Here is a 17,374-nt window from a genome sequence, read left to right as displayed (position 1 = left end):
TGGGATTGACATGGGACTGACCTCAAACCTCCCTGATCCCAGTTTGTGAAATGTATCACTGTCCAACATGCAATATACATGGTTTTTCTGCTCTGTAGGCAGTGTGTGTGCTGGTATAGACACCCAGCCAGCTGACAGAGACATGTATAGAACTAGCTCACTTGAGCACCTGACAATAACATTTAGCTTTCAAAGGGACTCTCAGAAGCTGTCTAAACACTTCCTTTCATAAGCACAAGGTGTGAAAGATATGTAATATGACGATAATTGTTGCTGTTGATCTGATGAATATAACACTGTTGTAATAGGCTGTGACTTTGTGACTGCTTCGATCACCTTGGTAGGTGTGATTGTGTCTGTATTGTTGCTGGGGCTCATCTGTGACTCCTGGCCTACGGGTGTGGACTAGCTGACAGAGGGCCACCTGCTGCAGGCACTATGCTACTGCCGGTCAGGTGCTACATGTACATACTGTTGTCAGTACACATGTGCTACTGACTGTAACCAAATGGGAGACGTTCATATACCTGTGCACCTGCCACTGTTGGTGTTTTAAACTGGTCAGACATTTCACACTGACTGTTTGAATTGAAAAAGAAATTAGGGCTCGCATGGGTCCAGATTTTGTACCTGGGTAACCCACCTCCTATTACCCAACTGCACCCACCCCTGATACCTGTTATGTTAATTCTTGATATCAAATTCATAACAAATGGCAATATATTAGTTTTTCAATATCTTTACTATGCATTATATATTCATGTAACCGTAAATTATCTACATCTTCAAGACAAAATAACCTTTTATTCCTGAAAGAATAACATATTACATTATTTAAGTTATTAGTTATGTGAACACAACAGGTCCCGGTACTGAGACAGAACTCGGTTCCAACTCATTAATCCACCCATCCCGGGTATCCGGGTTATCCATCCCACACAAATCAATCATGATTGGTGAATTTTCATAAACATGTTTACAGATTAAAATAATCTTGTTCAGCATCAAAAATGAAATCTTACAAATGATGCATATTTACTCTAACAGTACAACATTTCCTCGGCCTGGATGTCTAGTCTGTTTTACACCATATGCACATACATACATTAGCTCCAGCCATGAAATCATAGAAATACAGGGTGTGATTGATTTCATGATTTAAAAGTGATAATAACTGGATACATTCTAATGAAAATACAGTACATAATATTGAGTTTGATATGTGTACCAGTATAAGACATGATAAGTTTTAGATTTATGTAACACAGAACACTTTTGTGTTGAGATTTTGTGACTTTAAACATCACCTGGAAGACTATGTTGCTGTAACATTTCTTTGGTCTTGTTAGTTTAGTATAAGCTATACTATTTACTTTGAGTAAAATAACATGCACAGAATATGCTGTTGTGCACAATCCGTGCTAATCAAACACAACTAAATATTGTCAATGTTCATGGATTGAAACTTGGACAACTACGCAATAAGATAAAAACACATGTACTTCTGAAAAAAGTAATTGAAAATATTATGTTAGATCATTAGTGGAATGTGTTTTGCAGTAAAGCAGCCTTGCATGACACAGGAGGCCTGTGTGAATGACACATTATTACTTTTCAAAGTATAGTCTGTAATGGGTTCAATGGTTTGAAACAGGTGTGGCCAGCTCCAAGAAGCTGCTTTCCTGTTTACTGTCCACTCTCTGGGATTACTTGTTTCATTGGTTCTGTTGTTGGTGAAGTTGGCAGAAAGCTGTTCTGTAAAGGGACATCCTGAGGTCTTTGGGCAGCATTAGCGAGCAATCTGATCGAATTCTTTTGAGAGATTGAGGTTTTCTCAAACAAATTTAAAGATGTGATTAATCATGTCAGGTGTACGTAAAGGATTAGCTTTTCATTGTTATGTAAAGCAGCTATTTGCAGCTATTGCAACGTGAAGCCACTAGCCAACTTAGGTGGCATCAAAACACTGGACTGAAAGCTTGTTAGCAGATCTTCCCGTCAGATTAACGAGACTGATAATGAGCGATTTCAGCAGTCCGTAGCAAATTAGGTGTGACAAAGTCAGAGGGCAGGACTGGTGGATCAAGGGATATAAATAGCACTGATTTAATCAGTTCACATCATTAGTGTTGGATAAAGTGAGATTAACAAGACTTGACAGTGTCTAGATGTGTAGAATCTCTAAAGTCTAATCACTATGTAGGCCTGTGTCCATGGCCCAAGTGTGGCACTGAACACAACTTCACCCGCCACCCACTCACAATGGGGTACTACATGTTGGATTAACGGAATCATCTATCAACATAACTACAATATCTCCTGCAACACACATTCAATAGTTCCATGTAATATGGGTAAATTTTTATGACACTGCTAGCAGTCTAATCCAAGGTCAACATTTGCAGAGTACATATAACCAGCACAGGTGGAACCTGTGCCCTTACTAGGGCAGAGATGGGTTCAAATTTTCTCCTCAGGGACCAAAAACTCGATTACCATACCTTACCTGGATACCCGTTCTGTTAATTCCTGACAACGAATTTGTGAGAAATGGCAATTTATTCTTCAGCTTGGAGGCTAAAAGTTTGACTTTTTCAATATCTTAATCATGTATTATAGTTAAAAGAAGTGACTGTAATTACATTTAAATCTTCAAAGACAATACAACCTATTGGTCATGAAAGAATAACTTATTACATTGTTTAATCTATAAGTCACATGATCATAACGGGTCCGGGTACAGAGATGGGTACTTGGGTCCAACTCATTACCCATTCCAGGTATCGGGGTTACCTCTCCCAGCCCTTCTGTTTATATACTACAAGCAAATACTAGGTGGACGTAAAAATTGATCAACTTGATAAAACAAAGTCACTTTCATGGAGTTCAGAGTCAGAGAAAGAAGTACAGTGATGTTGATAACACGCCACACATTTACGTCTGACAGGGCACATCGCACTGGAACATCATCATGGCACTATGTCATGTTATGTCAGATGTGTACGAGGGGATGTCAAGAAGTTTTGAGCCTTGAGCATTTTTCATATCAAGGTGTCACAGTCTATGGTACACCATTGAACCTTGGGGTGTAGCTGATGTGATATGTCAGTTTTGGTATCCTACTCTAAGAAGTTATTGAACAGCTCACATTGACAGAAAGAGAGTCCCCCCTCACAACAGTGAAAATGAATAAAATTGAGTATAGAGCAGTAATTAAGTTTTTAGTTCTTGAAGGAAACTCAGCGAAGAACATTGAAGAAAGGCTTTCAGCAGTTTATGGGAAGTCTTCCCCTTCATCTGCTACCATCAAACGATGAGTCAGTGAATTTAAGCATGGTAGAGAGAGTCTTGAAGATGACCCCCGTCCAGGTCTCCCAACAACAAGCACTAGTCAGGAAAACATTGACAGAGTGCACAGACTTGTGCTGGAAAATCGTCGAATCACACTCCATGAGTTAGAGGAGACCACAGGCATTTCACACGGATCCGTCGAGACAATTCTTCATGAACATCTTGTCATGTCTAAGGTGTGTGCAAGATGGGTGCCAAGAATGCTTACAGATGAAATGAAGCAAACAAGGGTCACCATAAGCAACTCCATGCTAACCAGATACAACATGAATCCAGAAGATTTTCACTTTAGGCTAGTAACCTGTGATGAAACCTGGATCCACCACTATGATCCTGAGAGCAAACAAGAATCCATGGAATGGAAACATGTCACTTCTCCCAGGACCAAAAAGTTCAAAGCCTCCAGATCAGTGCAGAAGGTAATGGCGACAGTCTTCTGGGATAGCAAAGGCATCATCCACACAGATTACTTACCAAAAGGAAGAACAATGAATGGGGAATATTACGCTAATGTGTTGAGGCAAGTGCGACAGTCAATCAATTAGAAGCGCCAGGGCAATATCAGACGTGGTATTCTTCTACATCAAGATAATGCTCCAGTACACACCTCTTGCGTTGCAGCTGCTGCAGTACGGGTACGAAATCTTGCTGCATCCCCCCTACTCTCCAGACCTGGCACCAAGTGATTACCATCTGTTCCCAAATCTCAAGAAACGCTTGAATGGTCGTAGATTTCAGGATGATAATGAGCTTATTGCTGCTACTGAGGCTTGGTTTGAAGACCAAACTGGCGCCTTCTACAGAGATGGCATCAGCGCCTGGCAGAAAAGATGGAACAAGTGTCTTGACTCACAAGGGGACTATGTGGAAAAATAAATGTGGTTCATACCAATATTTTGTGTTTTTCTATGCAAGGCTCAAAACTTATTGACATCCCCTCGTATCTATGCATGTGTAACAACGCCTTGTCACTGGCCACTGGTTCAATTGCCGATGCGCTTAGTTGGCTCTTCGTTCATGGCTTGTAGGTGCGATAGATGTTAATTTCAAATTGCAAATGGTCAGTAATTGAAGTTGTGCATTGCATATTGTCATCAGCAGATAGGCAGGCAGACATATAGGTGTAAAAAACCAGACATTCATTTTTCTCTGTGACAGACTCTGTTTATCACAATCAACATGGTTTTTTTTGTGTAACGAGAAGATTAATTACTTGTTTGTGTACACAACCAAAATTAGACTATGCTCACGACCTCATACTCTGGACAGGCATAGCAGTACTGTTTCAAGCTCCGTGAACCTATTCACTGTGCATGCGTTATGAGCGCAGTGCAGCATAGCTGTTGAAACCACATTTTTCAACATTGATTTTGCGGGCTTTTTTTCATTGCATTTTTTCTTAACTTTATAGGTTGAATTGTCATTTTTGATGATTTGTTATGGTAAGTGCATACCATAAAGGTATCAGAATCTGCCAAGTTGTGTTTTACATTGCCTGTGACGTATAACTAACATCTACATCCTGCTACAGTAACAACAATACAATATGCCGTTCCAATTTATGTTTATTGAGTATTAGAGCTGTCGATGTAGATTACAGTCTGTTTGATGCAAAATCTAACTGATGAAGTAGCAATAAATATACTTGGTACTTTCCAGAGCAACAAATCACCCTAAATGGCATGAAAGTTTCTTATTTGTTCATACCAAATTGCATCATGCAGCAGTTGGTAAAAATTGCCTGTTCAGTTCACAGTGACATTGAAAATATTTCAGACTAGAAGTTTTCAGACTAACCCTGTCTTCCGCGATACTCAACAGCTATTCTGTTTATTGTGCATACACCCTTGTTACAACAGTCATCTGTAACTGTAATCTGAATGCTCTTCACCTGACACTTGTTATGTTTATGTCCTGCTCCACAACGAAGCACATGTGATACATGTGGTCTCACCTTAGGCAAGTAAGTTTGTTCAAAATTACCTTTGTTCACCCACCAGAAAATGTTTACCCGGTGAGATAAAGTCACCTCACTATAACCTTCTAGTGCCTAAGAGGCAGCTTGGGTAATAATAATCAGATTCTGATTACAGCTTCCAGTGAGCAACTAGTCAGATGGATACTAGGTGCTATATAAGAGAATTTTTATTATTATTATTATTATTATGTTAATTTGATCATTTACAGTACGGTCATCATATACAGTTTATCAACATTAAATATACTTATAAACAATTAGCTGAAGACAATACACACAATGAACATACCAATACCAAATCAAACACAGAAATAAGCAGTATGTAAACAGCAAGCAAAGCAACAAAAACATCACAAAGTATATAGCACAAGGAGCATGTACTAGTATATGAGAGCAGGCATCAACACGATACAGCAGGGTAGACATGTACCGAAGGGCAAACAATAGCATTGGAAGCAGTACTGTTAGAGATGGAAATATGTGACTGCATGTTACTGAAAAACATAATTTTGAACACCATGAGCAAGGGAGCACAAAAAGACATGTGACAATGCATGTAACTTAACATAAACAAAGACAAGCTGCCAACACCATGAGAAAAGAGTTCAGATGTGTGTGAGAATGCAGGTAGTAGACAAGCTGCCAACACCATCAGGGTGAGGGTGAGGGTGAGTTTAGTTTTACGTCGCACTTAGCAATATTCCAGCAATATGGCGACGGTCTGTAAATAATCGAGTCTGGACCAGACAATCCAGTGATCAACAACATGAACATCGATCTGCGCAATGGGGAACCGATGACATGTGTCAACCAAGTCATAGTCTGACCACCCGATCCCGTTAGTCGCCTCTTACGACAAGCATAGTCACCTTTTATGGCAAGCATGGGTTGCTGAAGGCCTATTCTACCCCGGGACCTTCACGGGTCGCCAACACCATCAGAGAAGAGTTCAAATGTGTGTGAGAATGCAGGTAGTAGACAAGAAGCCAACACCATCAGAGAAGAGTACAAGTGTATGTGAGAATGCAGGTAGTGGACAAGAAGCCAACACCATCAGAGAAGAGTTCACGTGTATGTGAGAATGCAGGTAGTAGACAAGAAGCCAACACCATCAGAGAAGAGTACAAGTGTATGTGAGAATGCAGGTAGTAGACAAGAAGCCAACACCATCAGAGAAGAGTTCAAGTGTATGTGAGAATGCAGGTAGTAGACAAGAAGCCAACACCATCAGAGAAGAGTACAAGTGTATGTGAGAATGCAGGTAGTAGACAAGAAGCCAACACCATCAGAGAAGAGTTCAAGTGTATGTGAGAATGCAGGTAGTAGACAAGAAGCCAACACCATCAGAGAAGAGTTCAAGTGTATGTGAGAATGCAGGTAGTAGACAAGAAGCCAACACCATCAGAGAAGAGTACAGGTGTATGTGAGAATGCAGGTAGTAGACAAGAAGCCAACACCATCAGAGAAGAGTTCAAATGTATGTGAGAATGCAGGTAGTAGACAAGAAGCCAACACCACCAGAGAAGAGTACAAGTGTATGTGAGAATGCAGGTAGTAGACAAGAAGCAAACACCATCAGAGAAGAGTACAAGTGTATGTGAGAATGCAGGTAGTAGACAAGAAGCCAACACCATCAGAGAAGAGTTCAAGTGTATGTGAGAATGCAGGTAGTAGACAGGAAGCCAACACCATCAAAGATAAAACACTGACATTAGATACTCAACCAACACCATGAAAATATGACATGTATGTGAGATAAACAATTATATAAGTAGGCATCACATCTGAGGGTGCTGTAATGTATGAGTGCATGCTAAGTCACACAAACAGCACAACCAGAAACAATCAAACAACAATCTAAATACAACCAACATTGAGAGTGTTGTAAAACAATAATAACGAATTAAATAAGAATGACATCAACACAAGAAGGAACATCAGCAACACCTTCAGAGACGTAAAATCTACAGATGAACCCTGTTGTATCTAACTTGGATGTGTCAGCTTCCTGATTGTCTCAGGATCATTTTCTATTTTTGAATATGAAAACACAAACCCAACTTCCCCTGATGACTTGAACAGTTCAGAATAAAAAGAAACTATTCTCAAAGTGTATAAATTCAGTGCCTACACATTTTGTAATCCAATAAATTAGTAAAACAAAATAAAAACTATTAATTTTTCAGCAGACAACAATAAATCTGATGGTTACAGTGAGAGCAATGATGCACTAAAAAATATCTCGTAATAAATGTATTTTAATTGCCATCTTCCCCTAAAAATAGTGATCTCCTGTTTAAGTTAGCCGTCGATATATACCACATTTTCAAGTTAAGGAAAATGTAAATTGTTAAAACGTATCTATTATTTTGATGTTATAAATGTATCTCCAGGTTACAAATACTGCTTATAATGTACACTTGTACTGTTGGTCTCATGGCCATATATACTAATAAAGATCTGTGTGTCTGTGTCTATTTTAATTGCAACAATATAATTATCCTCATTGAAACTTACGAATAATGGTATCTAATAATGTCATGCACTTCAGAAACTGACGGGATGGGTTGTCTTGGGCCTCAGAATACTTGAACCAAGTTTGGGACAAAAAGGTTCGACTGTATATGATAATGTATATTACAGTAGACATGCACCCAAAACAATACAGACAGCTCAGCAACAATGTACAGCAATGATGTAACAGTACAGACAGCACAGCAACAATGTACAGCAATGATGTAACAGTACAGCAGCACATGACTGGAGACAAGCAGGCAACACAAGGATGGTAGTCATTTATACACAGAAGTTATAGGAAACAATCACCACTGCATGCAATCAACAGGACATGCTACCCACCTTCGGGGTCTACTGGGTGCTGAAGCAGGCAGAGTTTGTGAAACTGGTGAGGACATAGAGTCACGAGTCAGCAGTTTTGATCCTTTAGCTGCCTGGAATGGCATCAAGTTTGGATGTGTTTGTGGTCTGTCATTGGAGACCCGGAATGTGTAGGGCTTGGATAGGTCCATGTTGGTGGACAGCTTCGGAGACTCAGCTGAAGGACATTACCATAGAGTGCCAATATTTGTACAGCCAGTAGTCACAGAACACACACATGGCATAAAACAAGACCAGATAAACATTGGGTTGTACTGATCAGTAACTGCAACAAGACAATAATATTTGTAAATCACTGCCACTCAATGTCTCAAACCTGGTAGATTTGAATCCTGAACTCAAAATACCTACCTACTTTTAGTATGTGTTACAATTTAGCTACATTTTTCACACCAGAAAATCTAAGTATTCTCTTCAAGTTCTCCTAGAATATCTGGGCTGGCACTGCTCAAGCTAACTTTCCTTTTCTTGGATCTAGTCTCGGTAGACTTAGGTTTATCTTGTTTCTCCTTGTTGTGAGAACTGACTACCTCTCTCCACTCCTGTCGAGAGCATGACCGCGACGTACCAGTGATGATGTTGATCATGCTACGGTTGTAGGGCATAGAGATAGCCTTCACTGCCTGCGAGCTGCCTAGTAGATCACTGTACAAGGACTCTGGGAGGCGCCAGCGGTTCGTCTGACCCACCTGGTTCCGTACCCTGTATCGTGGCTCCACTGGATGCTGCAACAGACAGGTACAACTACATGTGAGAAATGTGTGATCTCCAAGTGAGTGATGTGTGATCAGTATGTGAGTGATGTGTGGTCGCCATGTCCTGATGTGTGGTTGTCATGTGAGTGAAGTGTAGCTGCCATATGAATGATGTGTGGTTACCATGTGAGTGATGTGTGGTCACCATGTGAGTGATGTATGGTCACCATGTTGATGACAGGTGTTCACCTTGTTTGTGATGTGTGGTTGCCATGTGAGTGATGTGTGGTTGCCATGTGAGTGATGTGTGGTCACCATGTGAGTGGTGGGTAGTCGCCATATGACTGATGTGTGGTTGCCATGTGAGTGATGTGTGTTCACCATGTGAGTGATGTATGGTCACCATGTTGATGACAGGTGTTCACCTTGTTTGTGATGTGTGGTTGCCATGTGAGTGATGTGTGGTTGCTATATGAGTGATGTGTGGTCACCATGTGAGTGGTGTATAGTCGCCATATGAGTGATGTGTGGTTGCCATGTTGGTGATAGGTGTTCACCATGTTTGTGATGTGTGGTTGCCATGTGAGTGATGTGTGGTCACCATGTGAGTGATGTGTGGTCAACATGTTGGTAATAGGCATTCACCATGTTTGTGATGTGTGGTTGCCATGTGAGTGATGTGTGGTTGCTATATGAGTGGTGTGTGGTCACCATGTGAGTAGTGTATAGTTGCCATATGAGTGATGACTGGTCGCCATGTGAGTGATGTGTGGTCGCCATGTTGGTGAAAGGTGTTCACCATGTTTGTGATGTGTGGTTGCCATGTGAGTGATGTGTGGTTGCCATGTGAGTGATGTGTGGTCACCATGTGAGTGATGTGTGGTCAACATGTTGGTAATAGGCATTCACCATGTTTGTGATGTGTGGTTGCCATGTGAGTGATGTGTGGTTGCTATATGAGTGGTGTGTGGTCACCATGTGAGTAGTGTATAGTTGCCATATGAGTGATGACTGGTCGCCATGTGAGTGATGTGTGGTCGCCATGTTGGTGAAAGGTGTTCACCATGTTTGTGATGTGTGGTTGCCATGTGAGTGATGTGTGGTTGCTGTATGAGTGGTGTGTGGTCACCATATGAGTGGTGTGTTACAATATGTCACCATATGAGCGAAGTGTGGTTGTCATGTGAGTGATCTATGGTTGCCATGTTGGTGATAGGTGTTCACCATGTCTGTGATGTGTGGTTGCCATGTGAGTGACTGATGGGCGCCATGTTGGTGATAGGTGTTCACCATGTCTGTGATGTGTGGATGCCATGTGAGTGATTGATGGGCGCCATGTTGGTGATAGGTGTTCACCATGTCTGTGATGTGTGGTTGCCATGTGAGTGATTGATGGGCGCCATGTTGGTGATAGGTGTTCACCATGTCTGTGATGTGTGGTTGCCATGTGAGTGATTGATGGGCGCCATGTTGGTGATAGGTGTTCACCATGTTTGTGATGTGTGGTTGCCATGTGACTGATGTGTGGCTGCTGTATGAGTGGTGTGTGGTCACCATGTGAGTGGTGTGTAGTCGCCATATGAGTGACAAGTGGTCACCATGTGTGTGTTGAGTGGTCGCCATGTTAGTGGTGTGTACAGTGTTATTTTCTAACCAGATCTTGATGCTCTTTTACAATCCACCTTAAGTGGTAGGGCAACAGGGTGAAACTACCAGCATTATCTTAATGTGCTTCAACAACTGCACACAGCCACCCATGTATTTAACCCAACATAATTGTGAAACCTCAGTCATTTATCACTTTTATCAATGAACAAATACTGGACTTGTGGAAATCAATAGCTGCCACAGCTACAAGTCAGTGAAGCGTGTGTCGTGCTGGTAATGTTATCTGCAGACCAAACAAAAGGCATGGCTGGAAAACTACCAGCTAGCTGTCAACTGGCTGAAATTCACAACTTCATTGTAATTGAATGGTAAAGGGGAAGACCCAGCAGTAAATAACATCCCAACCTGTAAATAACACATAATTAATTGCCATGAAATGGATTAATCATGTTATCATTGTTCCCACTGACAGTTATCTGACTGTGAATCACATGTGTGTAAACTTCCTGTGTAATGTTTCACAGATACACTCGTATATTCCCAACATAACACCAGATAACTCAAGGCAAACTGCCAGATTTTCTCCACCTGACGACAGGTTTATTTCCTTTAACATAACAAAAATCAATGCAATATCTTGGCAAAGCACCTTCCAGTCGAAAGTGATTTGAACTATAGTTTGTTTTGGATATCAGTATTTACTTAAAGTTACATGTAAAGAGCAGGGGATTGTTTTTTTTAGGTTTATAGTTGTTTTTTTTCCAGATCGATGTTTGAGTTAGGGTCGGTCATAAATCAACAATCTTTTTTCATTTTCTTACTTTCATAGAACATAATGCATAAGAGTGAAATAACTGGAATTAAGTGTGACTTCTCTGCAATTATTTGAACATTTTGACACTGCAATTTCAGTTTTGAGTGTGTTAATGATTGTACTGCATGGTATCACCACTATACCAGTATATCTCAATATGCCTTTCAAATGGGGACATATTGGAACGTCTCCGAACCAGTATTTTGGGTAATACATACATATGAAGTTTTGTGATAATACCAACCACATACCAGTCAGTTACATTCGTGTGGTGATGCCATGGAGAGAGGTAGAGTGCTCAAAGACAAAACGCTAAAGCAGTGACCGACTGCAAGTCATAATTCTCCACTATGACATCAGGTCAAGTTTTCAGAACACAACTTGTTTTTTTCATGTTGATTTTACTATTTTTAGAAAAATCTTCTTCAAAATAACTGTTTTGCATTCTTCATATATGGATTTCATTCATATTTGTAGTATATATCTCCTTTACGCAGCAACTTGTACTAATGTACGTGGGAGCCAAATTACAACATATATGTCCATTTGGTTGCTTTTGTCAGGGCAATATGTGAAAATGAAACACAAATATTATGATTCACATGTTTATGGATGAAATACACTTAAAATTGTCAGTCACACTGCTGAGAATATGTTTTAACACATTTTGGTGTGATCAACAGATCATTGAGTCTGTTCCTGCTTACTTGATCTCTGATGCCAAATGTAAAGAGAGGAACATGTAAAATGTTTGTGATCTTAACAAGGGTGTGGCTCTATCAATTTTCTACACGCCAAGGCACTAATTACGGAAAATACAGGATTTCACTCTAACTTTTTGCCTGTCATGATAAAAGGACAAGGTATGATAGAGGCCCTTATTGGCCCAGTCAACATGTCATGATTATCAAAATTTTACAACACAATAATTTTAGTATAAAAGAAGCTAATCTTATTGTTGAAGTTACCTCCAATTGCACTTTTATGTTTTTCGTGTTGTTAGTTTTCCTCTTTGAAGACCTCAAAGTTAACATAATTTACAATATCTTCTAGAAACCAGTACATTTTCTGATTTTCAGAGTGGTAGAAAAGTGTGAGCAAAAGCGTGACCCATCCCAATTTTTTCACCACATACAGGCCCCCCTAAGTAATTGAAGGAATTACAGCAAATTTGAAGGAATTGCATCTCAAATGTAAACAAACGCAGCCCACTCGCGAAACAATTGCAGCGATATCGGTAATTTAGCGGTAATAACAGAAATACATCGGCCCTATCGGAAGCAATGTCGGTAATACTGGAAACACGATCGGCCATCTTCGGAGATTTTTCGGTCGCGAGCGGAAACTCACGCAGCAAAACATGGCGTCGTTGGAAGAAGCGCCCGTCTCGGTGAGATTTGTTTTTAGTTTCTACTATTACATTTTTATACTTATCCATCTTTGACCACCCGTGTTGAATGCGTTTAGGTATGAGGTGTTGTCGGGGCAAAAGCTTATGTTTTTAGGAAAAGATAGTCACTCTAGGAGAGTGTCACAAGTCATGCCCCTGGAGATTGTTTACATCTGAACATCGAAGTCGTGCCGATGATTACGAACGTGCGCCAGATATAACATCATTTTTTGGTAAAATGTGTTTAAATTTGTCAATTGCACTTCGTAGCAAGAAAAATTATGGCTCATAAACTTCTTCATGGCGCACGTTCATGATGTTCGTAATCATCGGCACGACTTCAATGTTCAGATGTAAACAATCTCCAGGGGCATGACTTGTGACACTCTTCTGCATTGACAATCTTTTCCTAAAAACATAAGCTATTGCCCCGACAACACCTCATACCTAAACGCATTCAACGCGGGTGGTCAAAGATGGATAAGTATGAAAATGTAATAGTAGGAACTAAAAACAAATCTCACCGAGATGGGTGCTTCTTCCAACGACGCCATGTTTTGCTGCGTGAGTTTCCGCTCGTGACCGAAAAATCTCCGAAGATGGCCGATTGTGTTTCCAGTATTACCGACATTGCTTCCGATAGGGCCGATGTGTTTCTGTTATTACCGCTAAATTACCGATATCGCTGCAATTGTTTCGCGAGTGGGCTGCGTTTGTTTACATTTGAGATGCAATTCCTTCAGATTTGCTGTAATTCCTTCAATTACTTAGGGGGGCCTGCATATGAAGAGAGTAAATTAGAATGCACACCTAAAAATTGTGGTGGGTCAAGCTTTTGCTCACATCAAAATCTTTAAAAAAGTACATTTTTTCAGTTCATGAAATTGCCCCATACAACATCTCAAAAAATAGACATTGACATAAACTAACATCTTTAAAAACAATCCATCACATTTACACATCTGTGCCATGATCCGTGCCATATTTTGAATGGTTTTGTGCTCTAAAATACACATATCAAACATCTTTATTAAAATTTTTAATATCACAAGGCACTCACAAGGCTGATTTATGAGAGGTAAACATTGGTTTTGAGTTGTTGGTCTCTGCTAGAAAAGTAAGAAGATGTCTGAAGATTTTCAAAATATGATCAAGCAGTACTGTAAAGGTGAGAATCTTTGTTATTATGTAAGAATTTGATCATAGTTTTTCTATCATCTGTGTATCAAACACCTTTGAGTCACCTGTCACTGTCAAAATAACACTGTCATTCAACAGGATTGCCATGTATAAACATATGCATTTTCCAAGACCTTATGTACCTTGATGTAGCTAGAATAAGAACATTGTATCAAGGTCTGGCAGATAATGAACAAAAGCAGACCTCAAGTCATACATAGTTGTAAAGTGTAATATATAAGCTTAAATTCACATAGGGAGGTAAAGGAATATGTAGCCTAATGGTTGCAATAGTGGACTGTTGTTTTTTTTTTTGTTGTCAGACATGAAGGTTCAAATCCATGTAACTTTTCCTTCTTTTTTTGCAAAGTTTGTTCTTCAAGTCTACAATGTTTAATTAAACTGTTTCACATCAAATCCAAATATTGTAATTTTTTTCTTAAGTTTGGTAATCTGTGTTACAACACTGGTGAAACAAGCTTTAACTAACATCATGTAAATCTTTTCTTGAGACACTGACCATTGACCTTTTGAAGTCGGTCTAGTTGCCTTTGTTCCCAATATTTTAAATTCATATTTTATATATTTTGATCTACTTTAGGTTTATACACTTTTGAATACTGCAGTTCTTGAGAGTGAATCACATACTGAGATTGATGATTGTGTGAATGAAAAGTAATAGTGGATGTTTTATATCTTTAAAGTGGATAAGTTGTGAATAATTACTCTGTGAAGTCTTTTGAATACTGACTGTAACATGTGCATGGTGTTAATATGAACCCGGTGCACTGACAATGAAATTTCACCCGAAATGGGCCCCTTTGAGTTCAAGACCTGTGATTTTTAGTGCAACATGGTTGGCTATTGCAATAACATATGATGATTGAGATGTTAACTGTATATTTGCTAAAACTGGTTGTAAATGCTGACTTGTAACACTTACAAGTTGGAATGTAGCTGTGCCCAAAATGTAGCTTTCCCCAAAACAGGCCCCTGTGATTCTTAGTACAACATGTTTGTTATCATGCTTTCATGTTGTACAATGGACCCATGGACTACATTTGCAAAGAATGCTGTGAATAATGACTGAGTTTTGGGGACACAATTGGCAAGTAATCGAATTAACAATGTTTTACAACCCTAATTGGGCCCGTTGAGGTTAAAACATTATGCTTGACATTGAAATGTTTTTCAGCATGACTACCTGTTGTAAAACTGCTGTGATTTGTATGTAAATAAAATAACAGTTGCAAAATAAGCCATTATGGCACACTGATATTTCAGACTTTGTGTTATTTGTCATAGGAACTGATAAAACCCACTTTTGGCCCCTCTGCAGTAAAATTACACCTCAGAGCATATAAAATATAGCATTTTTATGCAAAACTAACTTGTCTCTAAACAAATAACATGTTTTCAGCCAATTCTGTTAGTGGGCTAAAAACCACCCTTATCATACCCTGTCCTTTCACTCTTTCGATACCCATTCAACTGACATCATTTGACAAGCATAACAGTAGCAGATGACAAGCAGTCTTTATCAAGTCACCTGATCTAGCCATGAAATAGCCATGATCACACTGAAGTCACAAACTCTATCCAATGCCAAGTATAATTTTTTTCTGTCCATGGTAATGCTGCCAAATACATTCTGCACCTGTACTGAAAGAAGCAACGCTATCTGCACGGCCGAGGCATCAGTGTCTCCGCTCAGATATCTTAAAACATGCTGGATCAGTATTTACTGCTGAGAGTATAGTAATTTCGGGACTGTCGTGAGAAATTTCCGTATTTATCAACTATATACACCAACAAAGACCATATAATAGATCCATTACCTGGTATATGGTCTCTGATACCAAATACCACTAGACTTTTACCTAACAAGTCAAATGGCCATGCACATTATGCTGATCCCATCATTACTTATTGGACAGGAAGCATGGCAGCCTTGTGGTTCTATACCTCCCAGCATACTTTCCTTGTTGGTTATTTATTGACATACAATGAAACCTGAATGATCAGGTAAATATATACCCATTTTGAAGTCCCTGACACTTCATGGGAAATGTGTTGAGTATAAAGAAAGAGGCCACTCGAAGGTGAGTTATGTGGCTGTAATGTCAATCAGCCCCAGCTGAGGGCTGTAATGAGTCCCCAGAGATGGGAACTGCCTCAGTGCCAAACGCCTTCTCCTCCATCATGATGCAAGCCTGAGGAGTTGTGAAGGTGAAATGATCTGAACACTAACGACAATGTAATTAGATTACTAGTTCAGTCTTCAATCAAATATTGAGAGAAATCTAACAGAGTTAGCAGGAAAGATGGTTCATTGCTATCAACAAGTATGCATGTCAGCTTATGGCAAGTCATGAAATGTTTACACAACATAAATCGTTATATCACCGTGTTTAGTGATTACCCATTCTATATAGAATAGAAGTGATTTAAGTATCATTACACTCACCCACTGCAGTGAGACAAGGGGACACAAAAACACAGTGTTTAAACAGGAGAAGAAATCTCATTTCTCTGGCTCCAAATAACATCAGATAATAAAATATATTTCTTTCTAAATGTAATTAATAATGGCCTGAAACTCAAGTGCTGTGACTTGTATGCTGGAGGTGGGTATTAAAGTATAATGATAACCCTGATTCATGGTTATGGTAGTTCCGATCATCTTAGTGTTACAATCATCTTAGTGCTACGATCAGCTTAGTGCTATGATAGTCGTAGTGTTATGATCATCTTAATGTTCCGATCATCTTAGTGTTATGATCAACTTAGCGCTATGATCATCTTAGTGCTATCATTGTCTTAGTGCTATGATCATCCTAATGTTCTGATCATCTTAGTGTTAAAATTATCTTAGTGCTATCATAGTCTTAGTATTATGATCATCTTAATGTTCTGATCATCTTAGTGTTATGATCATCTAAGTGCTACGATCATCTTAGTGCCATCATAGTCTTAGTGTTATGATCATCTTAATGTTCCGATCATCTTAGTGTTATGATCATCTTAGCGCTATGCTCATCTTAGTGCTATCATAGTCTTAGTGTTATGATCATCCTAATGTTCTGATCATCTTAGTGTTAAAATCATCTTAGTGCTATCATAGTCTTAGTGTTATGATCATCTTAATGTTCTGATCATCTTAGTGTTATGATCATCTTAGTGCTATGATCATCTTAGTGCTATCATAGTCTTAGTATTATGATCATCTTAATGTTCCAATCATCTTAGTGTTATGATCATCTTAGAGCTACGATCATCTTAGTGCTATGATATGTTTAGTATTATGATCATCTTAGTGTTAAAATCATCTTAGTGCTACAATCATCTTAGTGCTACGATAGTCTTCGTGTTATGATCATCTTAATGTTATGCTCATCTTAGTGCTACGATCATCTTAGTGCTACGATAGTCTTTGTGTTACTATCATTTTAATGTTATGA

General features: G+C 39.3%; 1 protein-coding gene across 2 annotated transcripts in view; it reads right to left on the bottom strand.

Moving 5' to 3' along the window:
* Window positions 1-17,374, bottom strand: part of LOC137265229 (BTB/POZ domain-containing protein 16-like) — a 47,056-nt gene that overhangs the window by 22,901 nt on the left and 6,781 nt on the right. For both annotated transcript variants that reach the window (XM_067800580.1, XM_067800581.1), the window contains exons 3-4: window positions 8,796-8,952; window positions 8,189-8,384 (exon numbers count right to left, since the gene is read on the bottom strand). In XM_067800580.1, coding sequence (XP_067656681.1) covers window positions 8,189-8,384; window positions 8,796-8,952 — 353 coding nt within the window. The remainder of the gene's footprint in view (window positions 1-8,188; window positions 8,385-8,795; window positions 8,953-17,374) is intronic.

This window comes from Haliotis asinina, chromosome 15 (genome assembly GCF_037392515.1).
Source record: "Haliotis asinina isolate JCU_RB_2024 chromosome 15, JCU_Hal_asi_v2, whole genome shotgun sequence".
Taxonomy (NCBI): domain Eukaryota; kingdom Metazoa; phylum Mollusca; class Gastropoda; order Lepetellida; family Haliotidae; genus Haliotis; species Haliotis asinina.
Note: the sequence above shows the minus strand (reverse complement) of the source record. Positions and strands in the feature narration are given on the sequence as shown.